Source organism: Gymnoscopelus microlampas, assembly GCF_963454915.1.
Source record: "Gymnoscopelus microlampas genome assembly, chromosome: 16".
NCBI lineage: Eukaryota > Metazoa > Chordata > Actinopteri > Myctophiformes > Myctophidae > Gymnoscopelus > Gymnoscopelus microlampas.
The window spans coordinates 47,133,363-47,150,935 of NC_139953.1; the positions used below are offsets into that span (position 1 = coordinate 47,133,363).

At 43.1% G+C, this 17,573-nt stretch overlaps 1 protein-coding gene across 1 annotated transcript in view; it reads left to right on the forward strand.

Moving 5' to 3' along the window:
- Positions 1–503: 503 nt before the first annotated feature.
- Positions 504–17,573, forward strand: part of fez2b (fasciculation and elongation protein zeta 2b) — a 28,042-nt gene continuing 10,972 nt past the window's right edge. Inside the window, exons 1-4 of the mRNA XM_084082499.1 lie at positions 504–998; positions 13,252–13,360; positions 13,708–13,827; positions 14,776–14,908. Coding sequence (XP_083938625.1) covers positions 607–998; positions 13,252–13,360; positions 13,708–13,827; positions 14,776–14,908 — 754 coding nt within the window. The 5' untranslated portion in view covers positions 504–606. The remainder of the gene's footprint in view (positions 999–13,251; positions 13,361–13,707; positions 13,828–14,775; positions 14,909–17,573) is intronic.

Genomic DNA, 17,573 nt, shown 5'->3' on the forward strand with positions numbered 1-17,573 from the left:
CCACTACAATTATTTGAAAACTTAAGTTACTAGTTACTTTGTAGATTGATTATTATTGCAATTAATCACTTCAGCTCTACCTCTATATACAATTTAGCCATTTGAAAATAGCAGATCTACAAGGTCACAATGCGTCGCAGCTTGTAGATCTGCTATTTTCAAAGGATTTCTATTCATTTTAAACATTTGAAAACGTATGAAACTTGACATTCTGTTAACGAGTAGGCCTACTTTTACTTTTGATACTTTAAGTACATTTTGATGCCAATACTTTTGTAATACTTTTTGTTTACTTGTAACAGAATATTTCTACATTGTAGTATTAGTACTTTTACTTAAGTAAAATATTTGAGTATTTTATTCCACCACTGATCCAGACTCCAGTCCAGGGTTTCACAGCCTCCCGTCCACCTCCACAGTCTGATCCAGTCCAGGCTTTCACAGCCGCTCCACCTCCACAGTCTAATCCAGTCCAGGGTTTCCCAGCCGCTCCACCACCACACACAGTCTCTCAGCCCAGAACAGAGCATCGTCTGCGGGGGGAGAACAGGCTGTCAACCCCCGGTCCGAACCCTACCTTCCCCGGGTCACTTCAGTCAGTCAGCCATGGCGGCTCCGCTGGCCCACTTTGACGAGGACTGGCAGGACTTCAACGAGTTCAAGCCGAACTCGTCGTTGTCCGAGGAGGAGGACGAGGACCAGAGACTGGACCGGCTGAACTCCAACCACCACGCCGCCGAGGGCGACTCTCCGCCGGGCCTCCTGCCGCCGCCGCCGGACGACGACGCGTCCGACCCGGACAACAGCTTGATGTCCTCCGGGGGCTCCGAGCTGTGCAGCTTCAGGTCCATGGAGGACCTGATGTTCCGCTCCATGGAGGACCTGGTGAACGACTTCGACGACAAGCTCACCGTGTGCTTCGGGAACTACGACGCCGCCACCGAGAGCATCGCGCCCGTCAAGCCCATCACGGAGGACGGATACCTGCGAGACGACGGGTACGTGTCGTTGGTGGACGGTAGCCCTGATGTATGACAGTCATGGATGAACTTCAACCTGGTGTTTGCACCGTCTCCCTTTACGGTCCTACATAAACACAAACATCTTTGTGTTTATGTACATCTACATAAACGTTCAGATTTCAATTATAAAGTGCTTACCTCATGGCCACGGATGTTACAATTATGTACGGGATCTCAGAAGTATCCGTATATTCCGTATTGTACAATAAAAAGCATTTTAATACGATCGGTGGCTATTTCCTCAGTTATAACGTATCAGAGAAGTGCAATACACCTCCCAACCGATAGGGTCGCGGGGTTGAAAGCATAGGGAGAGAGAAACGAAGAAAATGGCCAGCGATCCGACTAAAATGCTTTTTATTGAACAATACAGAATATACGGGTACTTCTGAAGGCCCGTACATAATTGTAACATCCGTGGCCATGGGGTCAGCACTTTATATTTGAAATGTGAACGTGTATGTAGATGTACGGACCGTAAATGGAAAAAAAGCAAACGCCAGGTTGAAGTTCATCCATGACGGTCGTGACAGACGACCGTCGTGTGATCCATGGCTAGCTGACTGACTGACTGTTGGTTTGGTTGTTGTGTTTGTTGTGAGTCTTAATTTAGACACGTTGTGCTTAAAGTGGGGGTCCGGGGGTCTGCGGAGGTCCCCAGGGGGGGTCCGCGAGGGTCCCCAGGAACACGAGGAACAGTTTGAACACGCAGACGTTTCATTTAGTCGGATATTGATCGGCTATTTTCGAAAAGACTGTTGACAAATCTTGACGAGATGTTGACACATAATCTGGTATTATAGGGGGTCCCTGGTATAGACTCTTTTCAATTGGGGGTCTGCACTCCGCAGCCAAATGCATAGGTATTTGGGGGGGGTCTTCGGCATGGAAATGTGTGAGAACAAGCACTGCTTTATAGAAGCCTTGAGGCTTGAGCAGGTTTAACTTTTAACCTTAGCGACGTTAGCAGTACCCTACGGCTATAGAACGGCCGGGATGCGTCCGTGACGTCACAGCTAAGCGTCCATGTAAGCGGAAGTGCTTCAGAGACTCACTTGTTGAACTGCAGGCTGAATATCTTTAATATCTCTAGTATGTAACTACTTATATAGTGTTTTAAATCATTTTCTACAAGTGGTCAGCTCATTGACAAATTTGTCATAGCTTTGTCATAGATCTTTTGGCATACTGTAGCTAGTAGAGCAATAATTGAAATATGCCTGATTTCAACATATTGTTTGTCACATCACAATTTTACTAGTGTAAAGAAATGCGTGAAATGAATTGTGAAAACATCGAACAAACTTTGTTCGTACTTTGAACTTTGTTGTTATACTTTGTTGTACAATGGTGCACAAAAATATGGAAAATAGCCGAAATACAAGCTCACAATGCGTCATATTGTGATGCGTTGTGAGCTTGTAGATCAGTTATTTATTTTCATTTTCTTTTGTTAATCGAGGCAAAACGTTTGAAATAAATTGTGATATTGATTTGAAGTCATATCATCCAGCCCCTATAGTGTAGTGTCTGTGACATCAGTTTCTTATCCTTGGTATCTGTACCTATTAGCCAGTGAGCTAGCTGTTAGCTAACCTACTACTGAGCTCAATCAGTGTTGTACAAACATCCAGCTTGCCTTGCATAAGTGTGTACAGAACTGGACTGGACTCATGTTCCATGAGAGCAGAGAGACAGGACGAATGAAAGCTGCTTTTGACTTGTTCTCTGTTCTCTGTCACCTTCCACTGGTAAAAACTCATGGAACTGACTTCAAAAACCCATTAAGACCTGAGGTAGATTCTACAAATGCCTCCTACAGCAGTATTTCTCACACTATTTGGCCGCAGACCCCACAGATCAAACACTTTCAAGATTTTTCAATAATATAAAAAAATGGCTGATTTTGTGACACGCTGTGAGCTTGTATATCTGCTATTTTTGAGAACCACTGTTTTAAACCACTGTTCTAAATCCTAAAAACTTTGCAGTTTGTCTGTTGGTTATTCTAGTTTTGTGTGTGTGTGTGTGTGTGTGTGTGTGTGTGTGCACATGCGCAAATGGTGCATTTTGTCTAGCACCTTTATCCTAAGTGCCTTGCAGAGGAAACCATGCAAGACACCAACCTGCTCATCAGGAGCAGTTAGGGGTTCAGTGTCTTGTCTTGCTCAAGGACACTTGGACAGTGACACTAACTAACTCAGGGGGAGCTGGGGAATGTGTGTGTAAGTGAGAGAGAGAGAGGAGAAGTTTAAAGGAGTAGTTCACCCAAAATGACTTATTTTCTATCAATTACACTGTCCCATGAAGCCTTGAATACATGGAGATTTTTGTCACATTCATAAGCCAATAATTTGATGACCAGCGGAGGGATGCGACAAAAACAAAAAAATCTCCATGAATTCAAGGCTGGGGTGTGTAATTAATTGTGGGAAAATAAGTCTTTTTTTGGGTGAACTATTCTTTAATAATGAACTGCCGTCATGTTGCTGTAGTGTTTACTCTGTGTCTGTGATGAGTCGTCACACAGGCCATCACATTTATGTTGGATCATATGTTTCATACAACACAAAGCTGAAGCATTAATGATGGATCATATGTTTCATACAACACAAAGCTGAAGCATTAATGATGGATCATATGTTTCATACAACACAAAGCTGAAGCATTAATGATGGATCATATGTTTCATACACAAACCTGAAGCATTAATGATGGATCATATGTTTCATACAACACAAAGCTGAAGCATTTATGATGGATCATATGTTTCATACACAAACCTGAAGCATTTATGATGGATTTGATTTATTGATTGAATACTTTATTAGAAGTTTGCAGTAAATAAGCACATGCAAGTACAGTTCAATACAAGGTCAGCTAATAGGAATAAAAAACAACAAGAAAGCTCGGCTATGTTATGACTTTTTACAGGGGCTAGTTTGGAATTGCCAATTGCAGCCTCCTGAATGTACTCTTTTAGGGCAGTTTTGAAGGAGAGTAGGGTTTAACTAATTCAACCCCTTGTTTGTGCCAAATCTGGGTTGGACGTGATCAGTGAGAGCTACCTCTGGTGTTGTGATTGTGGACTTCATTTACATTTTTGAAGTACTTTGACAGGTACATGGCTGTCTTAACATTGTGGTGTATCTTGTAGACCAGACCCATTGCAAGTTGCTGTACTCTGTCCTCAACCCTGAGCCATCCGACTCTAGCATAATGAGCGGGAGTTAGATGAGTTGTAGGTGTTTGAGGCCTAGAAGTAGCCTTACCAGTTTGTTTTGGGATGTCTGGAGCCTTGTTTTTAAGGCCTTAGTGGTGTTGTGATACCATGAGGTGCATGCATAGTCGAAGTGACCTTGGATGAGGGCCCCTGTTAGAGTCCTCAAATATTCTTACTGACTAGAGCAGGGGTCTTCAACGTTTTCAGGCCAAGGACCCCCTAGCTGAGAAAGAGATGAAGCAGGGACCCCCTCTATATTGTATAAAATTGTGTTTCAGATCAACTTTTGCTGTTTACTTGGTCTGCTCTTTTTTTCCCCACTACACCTATAACTCTTTGCCAAAAATAGCAGAGGCGTTGTGAGCTTGTAGATCTGCTATTTTTGGCTAAAGTTCTCCTTAGAAAAGGGATGCTGTGGTTAATGTAAAAAAAAAAGAAAAAATCATATCACAAAGATTTGGCGGACCCCCTGTAGTAACTCTGAGGACCCCCTAGGGGTCCTGGACCCCCTGTTGAAGACCCCTGGACTGGAGAGGAAACCCTATACAAAAAGAAACATGTTCTTTGTTCATATGTTTCCAACAACACAGACCTGAAGTAGTGCACTTTGTTCTGTAATTGCCCTCTAAAGGCCAAGCCTGTCTGCCAGAGAGCTCATTAAAACCAGTGATCCATAGATGATATCTTAATGGTGCATCCCTGTGGCCCAGGGGTCTTCAACAGGGGGCCCGGGACCCCTGCTCCTCTTTCTTAGTCCACTACCTCCCGGGTGCTTCTGTCTTAATTCCTACCGACAACAGCACTACATGTTTAGGGCAGTGGTGCCACAACAGCACTACATGTTTAGGGCAGTGGTGCCACAACAGCACTACATGTTTAGGGCAGTGGTGCTGCTGTCAGAGTCTGCTGTTAGCAGAGTCTGTCTGGAGAGATTAGTATTTCTTAAACCATTTTAATTTCAAGGACCTTAGTTTGATGTGCCCATTAACTCTGCATCGTATAATGCATTGTGAACTTGTAGATCGGCTGTCATAATTTCTAGCCTATAATAATGACAACCCCAAAGCAGGGAATGTCTACCCTTCTCACACACACACACACACACACACACACACACACACACACACACACACACACACACACACACACACACACACACACACACACACACACACACACACACACACACACACACATGGATTAAAGTTCTCAGTCACCAAGACTGATTTCAGTCATTTGGATTCCATGGAAGCCAGCATATCTTCTATGGAAGCATGTTGCGCAGCAAAAAATAGCCGATCTACAAGCTCTCAATGCGTCTGCGACGCATTGAGAACTTGTAGAAAGGCTATTTTTTGGTTATTTTAAGATTAGAGCATTTGAAGTGTAGCAGGGCGGAATTTTGATACCATAGTGCACTTGGTGATACAAGCGCGAAATTTGGCACAGATGACCTTCATATGACCCTAATTGATAATCAACCTCTGGCCACGCGGAATTCCTAAGATTTCAAGATGGCCACCACCAGTTTTCAAAATGGCTGCAACTGGGCCAATGTGTTGGACTATATCGCTTTGCTGGGGCTTATTTTAATATAAGAGAATATTTTCTGGAGGTATTCCTACCAAGTAAGATAAAAAATAACATTAGGTTCCAATATGGCGGCATATTTTCCAATATGGCTGCCGATAAATTGCAGAAATGTGCATCTGCTTATGGTTTATCCACATGAGCTTGTAGTACATGTATTTGTATTAATTATCATACACAGAATCCATTTATGGAACATTTGAAAGTGATTTATTAGCTTGGTAAAGCTTAGTGCTTACTTTTTGTTTTGTTATTAAGTCATTATAAACACATTCTCATTTACAATGGTGGCTGGGCAAGTGACAGGCCAGTGTACTAGCAACTGCAACCACAGAGGGGTGTGCAGATAAGTCCAAACTTAAAGCATTTTCAGTGTCCAGAACATGCTTTTTTACATCCACATCTTGTCAGCTTCTGGCATAATTTGGCAAACAGGACTGCACAAGAGTGACTGGCCCCATATATGTCCTGTTTGGAATGCACTTCACTTGCATTCACTTCCTTGTAGGAACTACTTCTATGAAGTTCTATCGTACATGAGTACTATGAACTCCTCAATGACTTGCATATGTTTATCATTTATTGCAACAGGTGTTGAACCTAATTTGGAGAAGTTGTTTGCCATGCTGACCTTTTTCCCTTTCCATGGAAGGACGAAACTGTGTGGCATCCCCTGAATGCATGAAAGAAGCAAAGACCTGATGACTTTGATTCAATAGCTGATGCAATTTCATGAACGGGATCCATCTGAGATCCTTCCCTCCTTCCAAAGGCAATCCACAGCTAATTCAAGCCAAGTCTTTGAACAAGTGAAACTGTTATGTCAACAATGTCAGTATCTGAGGCAGAGCTGCTGAGGATAGCATCTGACACATCATGATTCGCAGCTCAGATACTGACATTGTTGTCATAGCAGTTGCACTTGTTCATATTAAGTAAGTCTGAGACTTATTGTCAGTATCAGCTGAGAACGCAGGGGTCTTATAGACCCCCTGGTATTGCTGAGGTGGAGCGCCACACTCACTGTACCTACTCATACACTGATCCTGATCGAACCCATGACCATGTGATCCGAAGGTGAAAGCTCTACCGACTGAGCAACCCAGACACAAAGACTTGGCTTGAAAAAGCTGTCGAAGGACCTCAGATGGATCCCCCTTCATGAAAATGCATCAGCTATTGGATCAAAGTCATCAGGTCTTTGCTTCTTTCATGCGTTCAGCAGATGCCATAGAGTTTTGTCCTTCCATGGAAAGAGAAAAAGGTCAGCACCTGTTTGAGAAAATATCCCTATATATATCTAAGTTTTTGTATTTATTGGTGAACATATTGAAAAGTCTGTTGCCCTAGGTCATTAAAAAGCTACCAAATCACTTTAAAATGTGCTATAAATTGATTCTGTGTATGGTAATTAATAAAAAAATACATGTGCTACAAGCTCATGTGAATGTACATTTATGCAATTTATCGGCAGCCATATTGGAAAATATGCCGCCATATTGGAACCTAATATATATTTTTTTATCTTACTTGGTAGAAATACCTTCAGAACATATTCTCCTATATTAAAATAAGGGGAAAATCAAAGATTTACAGCCCCAGCGTGATATAGTCCAAAATGTTGGCCCAGTTGCAGCCATTTTGAAAACTGGTGGTGGCCATCTTGAAATCTTAGGATTTTTGCGTGGCCAGAGGTTGATTATCAATTAGGGTCATATGAAGGACATCTGTGCCAAATTTCGCGCTTGTATCACCAAGTGCACTATCGTGTATTGAAAACGGCAAAATTCCGCCCTGCTAGTGGTCAAACTAGCAATATGTTCAGAAGCATCTTCCATAATATCTTAATTGTCTCGGATGTTTCATATAAAAGCAAAGAATCTGTGTCTTCTTCACATGGTTGGCAGTATGTAGAACGGCAGGAACAATATTACTAAAGCGTCCTAATTTTACATATTGTATTCATTGTTTAGGAATCGGCGCTAGCGTGCGTGTGGGGGATCCTTTCACAAGGATTCACAAATCGCACATTTAGGACATTTTCAGTCGTGAGATTTAATTTAGCTTTAATCCATGCACACACACACGGATAGATTCTCACAACAAGATGTAGTCGCACGCTAATGCGATGAAAGCTGGTGGTGTGTGTCCGTAGAAATGTTGTGAAGGAGAGGAAGAGGTGGGCAGCTGGTTGGAAGAGGGACATGTATCCGGGGTTACTTTTTAGATTGGGGTGGGGGGAACCTATGCAGGAGAAGAGGAGGAGGAGAAGGGATTAATTGGCCAGAAGCCTGCGGGTGAAGCTGGAAGAGCAGCAGCGCTGGACGCCGCCAGAGCCTTTTCTGTCTGACTGCACTTTTTACACAACGTGCCTGGCTTCACTAATGAGACCTCTAGCCAACGAGCTCATAGGATGAGACCTACTGCTGCATGGAGGACATGGAGAGACTGTGTGTGTATTTGCTATACTAGTGAGGACCAAACTTCCAAAGTATAGTAGATTTTTTGTCTTTCTTTTTTTTCCTTTAAATTTAGAGTAGCCAATAATATTTCACCCCTTTTTCTCCCGAAGGTGCTCTGTGCATCCTAAGTCAGTGGTTCTCAAACTTTTTCATGTCAAGGACCCCCAAATTAACACTTATTAGCCTGCGGACCCCCATTTGAAAAGATAAGCCAGGGACCCCAATAAGAGAAGATTTTTACAGCTCTAGCAGTGAATTTCAACCATTTTAATTTCAAGGACCCCCAGTTTGACATGCATTAGGGCTACGAACCGCCATTTAATGGCCTTTCTATCTCTGGGACCCCATTTCATATCGTAAAATCAATGTTAATTTCACTCTGAGAGTGTACAAATGGAACCAAATGGACCCGTTAGGGTCCATTTGGTTCCATTTGTACACCCTCAGAGTTACAGACCCATACGGGTCCATTTGGTTCCTATCCATCATTTAACATGGGGAACCCCCTCAAGTACCCCTGGGGGTCCCCGGACCCCACTTTGAGAACCAATGTCCTAAGTATCCAGAGCAATATCGTCCAATATTGTTTACTCCCTAATATTGGCATCTGCCCCAGAAATCCCAGTATCATGTGGGGTCTTTATTAAAGCTGTATTATGTCAATTTATTTTATTTTGGGTGTGAATAAAATATAATTTTGTCCAATCTGTATGCTATTTTATGCTAGTACAATACCGCTTATACGATTGGGGTGGTTGTATTTGGTCTCCCTGCTCTTCTACCGAGACCTTTTAGATCTTCTGTTTGGTTTGATATGACCTTTGACATGACCTCTGACACGATCCATTTTCGGGTTTGATTGACACACATTTTGACCTGAATGTCAAAAAAACAGCGAGCAGGAGGGCTCTATTAGCTCAGCGGTGAACATTTCAGCATTTGCACAGGACCCTAGGGTTCAAATCTGGAGTTGAACAGGAAAGTTATATAGTGCAGCTTAAAAAATGCTGTGTGTGTGTGTGTGTGTGTGTGTGTGTGTGTGTGTGTGTGTGTGTGTGTGTGTGTGTGTGTGTGTGTGTGTGTGTGTGTGTGTGTGTGTGTGTGTGTGTGTGTGTGTGTGTGTGTGTGTGTGTGTGTGTGTGTGTGTGTGTGTGTGTGTGTGCCCACTCAAGTCCACATGCACATTTGTGTACAATGCACACATGTGCATGTGTTGGCAGGCTCTGGCACACAGTGGCATAACTACATGGACACAGAGTCCTTCCTGCCAGCCTTTGCCCTATTCAGAACATATCCCTCTAACTTAAAACCCTGGTGCTAGCCTATAGGGCAGTGAAAGGAACAGCTCCTTCTTACCTCCGGGCTATGGTCGATGCTTACACCCCTGCCCGACCACTTCGGTCTGCCACCTCGGGGCGACTGATCGCCTCGTCGCTCAGTGGTCGGTCCTTCTGGCCGATCTACACAGTCACGACTTTTTTTCTGTTCTGGCCCCACAGTGGTGGAATGAACTCCCCACTGATGTCAGGACAGCAGAGTCACTGCCCATCTTTCACCGCAGGCTGAAAACCCACCTCTTCAGGAAACACTACCCCCTTCCTCTTCGCCTTGCCTACTTGTTGTTAACTAGTTGTACGAACTCTTGTTTTATTGTTTTATTGGATCTTGTTTAGTCGATACACTTATTTGTTTTAGCTCTTGCTCATTTGATTTTCCTATTTTGTCTCATCTGTGTAAGAAAGTAGGTAGCTGATATATTGCACTTTTACTTTAGCGCTAGGTATACTCTTAGTTGCTTGTTTTAGAAGAGAATTCAATACACTTAAAGGACGACTTCACCACTTTTCAACCTATCTTCATATAATTGGTCCTCACTAATACTCATGATAAAATGATACCATTTTTTTCTACTTGGTCTGTGTCTCATAGGAGGGCTGTGGACAGTCCAGAAACCCGTCTACCAGTGACATCATCGTTAGGCATGATTTTTTTTCCAACAAGATTTCACATTTTTTATTTAGATTTTTATTAACACAAGAACAATGGCTTCTTTTATTGCATTGCAACTTTCCAGGAATAGAAAGCCTGCAGTTTCTATTAGCTTGGATTCCCCATTGATGATGTCAGTGGTAGACGGGACTCTCAACTGTCCACAGCCCTACTCTGAGACACAGACCGAGTAGAATTTTTTTTTACCATTTTATCATGAGTATTAGTGAGGACATATTATATGAAGATAGGTTGAAAAGTGGTGAAGTCGTCCTTTAATACTTCTGGTGATTAGTAGTTTTGTTCCCTACCTATGTTGAATGCACTTATTGTAAGTCGCATTGGATAAAAGCGTCTGCTAAATGACTGTAATGTAATGTAACGGTGGGTGAGCACCTCGGGGAGAAATCTGGACAAATATTGAAGTTATATAAACTGTGTGTGTGTGTGTGTGTGTGTGTGTGTGTGTGTCTCATTATGTGAAAGAGTGTGTCCGTGTTGATGCAGAATCCTTTTGACACATGGCCTCACAGAGCCTTGCATCCACTGTCTCTGTCTGTTGCCATGTCTGCTTATTATATAAGCGATTTTAGGCCTGTTTTTCTGTACGTTTGCTCGTAAACAATACTGGTGGTTGCGGATTTTTGGGCTTGTTTTGTAAAAAAATAAGTAGTTGCTTATTTGGGCTTGTTTCCTAATGTTGTTTAAACCAGTGCTTCTCAAACGTATTTATGTCAAGGAACTCCCGAATCCCCCCCCCCTCCCCCCCCCATGGAAATATTTTGTGGCAGGGACTCCCATATTAGATTTGCGTTTGTTAAAATGTTTCGAAGAATATTCAAAATGTTTATTTTTCTTTTTTTTAAGCTTTGTTTGAAAATAGATCTACAAGCTCACAGATCAAATAGGTCTGTGAGACAGCCTATGATAGTGACTTCCTTTGGGCATGCCTTCATAGACCTGGTTGCTTTATTTCTCACGCAAAATCTGGCAGCACTGCTTGCATCACGTTGCTCACACAGCACTCGGCTGTCAGGAATGAGAACACACATTCTTTTCAAAAGTCTTTATTGTTTTGTTTTTGTACTGGTTTATCGTCAGGCAGAAGAAACTTGATATTGGAGAAACTGGGAAAGTGTTTTTTTGGGGGGCTCAGATTACAATAAAACAACATTTTGGCTGTGATCATTTTGGTCACCTGATTCAGATCAGAAATATCTTAGTAGTTAAGTTTTGAAGCCGGCAAATGTAGCGTGACGTCATGCAGAAGATGTCCCCCACACACACACACACACACACACACACACACACACACACACACACACACACACACACACACACACACACATTCTTTGGACGGTAGTTCTTTCCTTCAGTCTTTGCCTGTTGCAGTCGGGCGGAAAGACGATCAATATATTTTCCATGGGGAGAGAGAGAGTATAGATCGCACGCCAACTGTGAGCTACTTTGAGTGTGCAAACTTTCCAACTCCATAGAGTACAGAAGTCCTGACGTCACTCGTTCATCCCCCGGTTCGTAAAGTAATTTCTCTATGGAGAATAACATTGGGTCATCTTAGAATCGTCTCGTATAAGAATTGTGGTCCAAAAATAAACAAACTGTCTCGGCGATATTGTCAGGGAGGAGGTTCTGTATCGATTATGATAGTCAGTCACTTATATTTGATACAGTCTGTTTCTGGCGAAAATGTAACTAATTTGGCGGAAGTAACATCGTTTTCTCACCGTCAGTTGATGCTTCATATCCATAATCAATGTAAAGCGCTTCGGATAGAAGCGCTATATAAATGCACCATTTACCATTTACCATAAGAGTCAAACCTCCGAGGTCATTTGTTTATTTTTGGAACACAGTTCTTAATTGACGCGATATTAAATACGTCTATGGGGATTCAGAATGGGGGTGGAAAACCGCGAACCAGGTAGGATGTGTAAATTACGTCAGACTTCGGTGCTCTATACTTGACTGCTTATGTTGGGGCTGGAAAAAAAGAAACCGGACAAAAGAAAAAACAGGATTTGGCGACAGTCAGTATGTAATGTAAACATAAAATAGTTGTATTTTCAGCATTCCGTAAAAACACCATCAAACTTCACCGGTGTCGAAAACAGTGGATCTACAAGATATTGTGGAAGTCTGATGATGTTCGTTGCGCAACATGACACACAACCCAGTACAGTACAGCCCTGTCAACGGGCTGTGTCATGGGCCGAGTGAAGAGGTCAGAGAAGGGAGGAACCGGTGGTGTAAAGTAACTAAGTACATTTACTCAACTACTGTACTTGAGTACAATTGTGAGGTATTTTTTTTACTTTACTGGAGTTCTTCCAATTTTCAGTACTTTTACTTCTACTCCACTACATTTTCAGAGGCAAATATTGTACTTTTACTCAGCTACAATTATTTGAAAACTTTAGTTACTTTGCCGATATAGATTATTATCACAAAACATACATCAACCACTTCAGCCCTAAATATATTTCGGCCATTTGAAAAAAGGCGATCTACAAGCTCACAATGCGTCGCATCGCAACGCATTGTGAGCTTGTAGATCGGCTATTTTCAAAAGATTTGTATACATTATGAACTTGGACGTTCTGCACAATGAGTACTTCTTCCATCACTGGCTGTATGATGTGTCCGGCTGAAGAGGTCAGAGAGAAGGGAGGAGGAACAACACAACCAACGGCGCTGACTAAAAACGTTGTGTCACACTGATAAGAGTCAGAGAGGAAACGCACACACTCGCTCTCCCACACAGCCAGTTTCCTGTGTCTCTGCTCATTTGCATCTCCGCCCCCCCCGCCCTGCTTTATTTTAATTACCACTGATCTGTCATTAGCGCTGTGCTGGGTTTGCTGACCCAGTTCATGTATTTCTTTTTGTTTCATGTACTCATGGTTCTCTCTCTCTCTCTCTCTCCTTCATTATCTCTCTCTCTCAGGGTGTGGAACGCTCTGACGGATAACTATGGCAACGTGATGCCTGTGGACTGGAAGACCTCACACACACGCTCCCTACACCTACCCATCCTCAACCTGCGGCAGCGTGAGGTACACACACACACACACACACACACACACACACACACACACACACACACACACACACACACACACACACACACACACAAACAAGTCCCCAGGACTTCGATGTGTTTTTCTTTTTAGCCTTATTAACTGTACTATGTGCTGTTTACATTTCTGACTAATAAAGTATTCAATAAATTCATTACATTTACAACCATGCATGAACATAAGGTTGTGTCTGTCTGGATGGGATGAGCCTGTAAGTTTGACCTGTGGTTAGATCTAAACTGTCTCCATACTTCTTTCCCCCTGTCACCCTATCCTACCTGTCTCCCTATCCTCCCTGTCTCCCTGCCCTCCTGGTGGGACAGACGCTGGAGGACCAGTCTCTGGACCTGTCAGATGACGAGGACCTGAGGGAGCAGATGGACATGCACTCCATCATCGTCTCCTGTGTCAACAACGATGAGCCGCTGTTCACCGCCGAGCAGGTAGGACACGCACCTACCATCTACCAGACCTAAACCTGCAGGTCCATAGACCCTCTGGACAGGGTCTTCACATCTACCAGACCTAAACCTGCAGGTCCATAGACCCTGGACAGGGTCTTCACATCTACCAAACCTAAACCTGCAGGGCCATAGACCCTGGACAGGGTCTTCACATCTACTAAACCTAAACCTGCCGGGCCATAGACCCTGGACAGGGTCTTCACATCTACTAAACCTAAACCTGCAGGTCCATAGACCCTGGACAGGGTCTTCACATCTACTAAACCTAAACCTGCCGGGCCATAGACCCTGGACAGGGTCTTCACATCTACTAAACCTAAACCTGCCGGGCCATAGACCCTGGACAGGGTCTTCACATCTACTAAACCTAAACCTGCCGGGCCATAGACCCTGGACAGGGTCTTCACATCTACTAAACCTAAACCTGCAGGTCCATAGACCCTGGACAGGGTCTTCACAATGTTTCCACCAGAGCCAGCGTAGCGAGCCTCCCTAATTTCAAAAATAAGGTTGGCCAGGCATCATTTACTTCCATAGGAGGAACAGCATTGAAACCAGTGTCAATTAAAACATGTTGGCTATTCAAAAATAGCAGATATACAAGCTCATAGCACGGCACAGAGTGCCGCGTAGCAGAGATTACACAGGGAAGCCACGCTGTTATTAGACTCTGTCTTTTATTGCATATCCTTGCTAAAATCACAAGTAGCTTTGCTTAGCACTACAGGGTTCAATTCAGGCCCAATTCATGTGTGTGTGTGTGTGTGTGTGTGTGTGTGTGTGTGTGTGTGTGTGTGTGTGTGTGTGTGTGTGTGTGTGTGTGTGTGTGTGTGTGTGTGTGTGTGTGTGTGTGTGTGTGTGTGTGTGTGTGTGTGTGTGTGTGTGTGTGTGTGTGTGTGTGTGTGTGTGTGTGTGTGTATTTGTTAGGTAATAGAGGAGATAGAGGAGATGATGCAGGAGTCTCCAGACCCAGATGATGATGACAGTCCTTCTCAGTCAGATCTGTCTCTCCTGTCCCAGGACCTCAAACGCTCTGGCTCCAACACCAGCTATGAGGACCGTGAGTACACACACACACACACACACACACACACACACACACACACACACACACACCCACCCATTGTGTGACAAAGATGTTGCTCAGTTGCTTGTAGGCCTAAGTATCTTCAGTGAAGTGCAAATGGATCCATGCGTGTTAGGGATGTGCACAACGACTCATTTCACTGACGTTTAAACCAGAGGTCTTCAACAGGGGGTCCGGGGCCCCTAGGGGGTCCTCAGAGTTACTACAGGGGGTCCGCCAAATCTTTATGTGATATGATTTTTTTTACCATAATCACTTGAACCCTTTTCTGAGGAGAACTTTAGCCAAAAAATAGCAGATCTACAAGCTCACAACGCCTCGCGCTGCGAGGCGTTGTGAGCTTGTAGATCGGCTATGTTTTGGCAAAGAGGTGTTTGGTGTAGAGGGGGAAAAAAACAGACCAAGTAAAACATTTTTTTTATACAATATAGAGGGGGTCCCCTGCTTCATCTCTCTCTCAGCTAGGGGGTCCTTGGCCTGAAAACGTTGAAGACCCCTGGTTTAAACAATGTATTTTTTTTGTAGCCGGCTAAATTTAATTAAACACTCAGAAAACAGCCAAACACAGAGCACGTTTGTGCAAGCCTTCTCGGAAGAATTATATATATATATATAATTTTTTTAAATAAAGTCGTGTTTTATAATACATTTATGATAACTAATTTATCTGATTAGTATTTCCGTGCCGACTAGCAAGAGATCAGCAGCGTTTAATAGAGCCGTGGACTAGACCAGACACACACGTCTCTCTGATACATGCAGAGAAGCAGCTCTGTCTCTCTTATGCAATGTTTGACAGATAGGAGCAGACAGCAATTACTGCTGCATGCACGCTTCTGCAACTGTTACGCAATCCCTGATGGATATCTATCTGACTTAACCCATTAAGACCTGGAACGGTGTCATTTTTAGATTTGAGCTAAAAAGCATTATTTTACACTTTGGGCTATTAAAAAATAGCAGATATACAAGCTCATAGCGCGGCACCGAGTGCCGCGCTACGAGCTTGTAGATCTGCTATTTTTGAAAAATCGTGAAAATGTGTGCAAATCTTTGAATATATATATATTTTTAAAGCGAACATTTTTAACTCAAATCGTTGCTTCTGGGGGGTCCCTGGAACAAGATATTTTGATGGGGGTCCACGGGCAAATACATATCATTTTGGGGGTCCTTGACATGAAAAAGATTGAGCACCACTGATATAGAAACATACGTTTTTCAGAAAACTGTTGCGATTTAGGAGACATGTAGAATCGGCTTCAGGTCTCAATGGGTTAAATACAGTTGGTACACACACACACACACACACACACACACACACACACACAAACACACACACACACACACACGTAGCCATAAGGCTATAGAGGATTTGCCGTTATTTAACCTACATTTATGGCTTAACATTTACAAGTGTGATATATAGCAACTAAGTCTCTCACGCACGCACGCACACACACACACACAGATGTGCCATTCCAGATCTTCACAGGCCCTGCCATTGGCAATTCATGTAGAAAACCAGTGGGAAATCCACACCTTTTCATGGCGAAAGTGGGGACATTCTCCAGGTGTGGAAGGTGTGAAATAGTGTAAATTCAAACAAAGGCTAATCAGGCGCCAATAGGGTGGGAAAACTGTGTATTTTCAGTGGACTTTCAGGGAAAGATCAGGGAAGTGTTAAGTTCTGAAATGGCACATCTGTACGTACACTCTCATGCACGCCCACTGTATACTCTCTCGCTCTCTCTCTCGGATGCTCATCAACAATTATTCTTTAACCCATTAAGACCTGAGGCCGATTCTACAAAATGTCTTCTAAATCCTAAGTGTTTTTTGAAAAAACGTATGTTACTATGTCAGTGGTTCTCATACTTCTTTGTGTCAAGGACCCCAAAATGATATGTATTTGGCCGCGGACCCCCATCTCAACATATGTTGTTCCAGGGACCCCCCCAGAAGCAAAGATTTGAGTTACAGTTCAAATGTTCGCTTTAAAAATATATATACAAAGATTTGCACACATTTTCACGATTTCTCAAAAATAGCAGATCTACAAGCTCATAGCGCGGCACTCGGTGCCGCGCTATGAGCTTGTAGATCTGCTATTTTTGAATATCCAAAGTGTAAAATAATACTTTTTAGGTCAAATCTAAAAATTCTCCCGGTCTTAAAGGGTTATTCCTGTATCATTTTTGCCCCAGTCTGCGTCCACACGTGTGTCTAATGATACAGTAGGTCTTTGATAACGTTCATGCTTTGTCAGGGCCTCTAGAACTGTTCTGCTGTCCATGTTTTGCATGTTATTCATTTATTTTGACTAGTGGTTGATGGTATAGACCTTGTGGATGATGTGGGTTTTCTTGCTTCCTGTTTTGTTTGAACCTTTCTTTCTGGTTGGTAAGCACTTCTGTTTTGAGTGGAAGAGTCCTTTACATGCCATTCTGACTTCTTATCGTCGCTGTCTGCAGGGGCGCTGGAAGTCATTTATGCCAAGGGGGGCTGGGCTTAGCGGGGGACTCCGCGCGCGATTTATTTCCACATGTGTCCTGCGATTTCTTTCACATTTTTCAAGTTTTTTCACCTTTTTCAACAAATGTTATTCCCCAAAGTTAAATACATCATTGTTTTAATA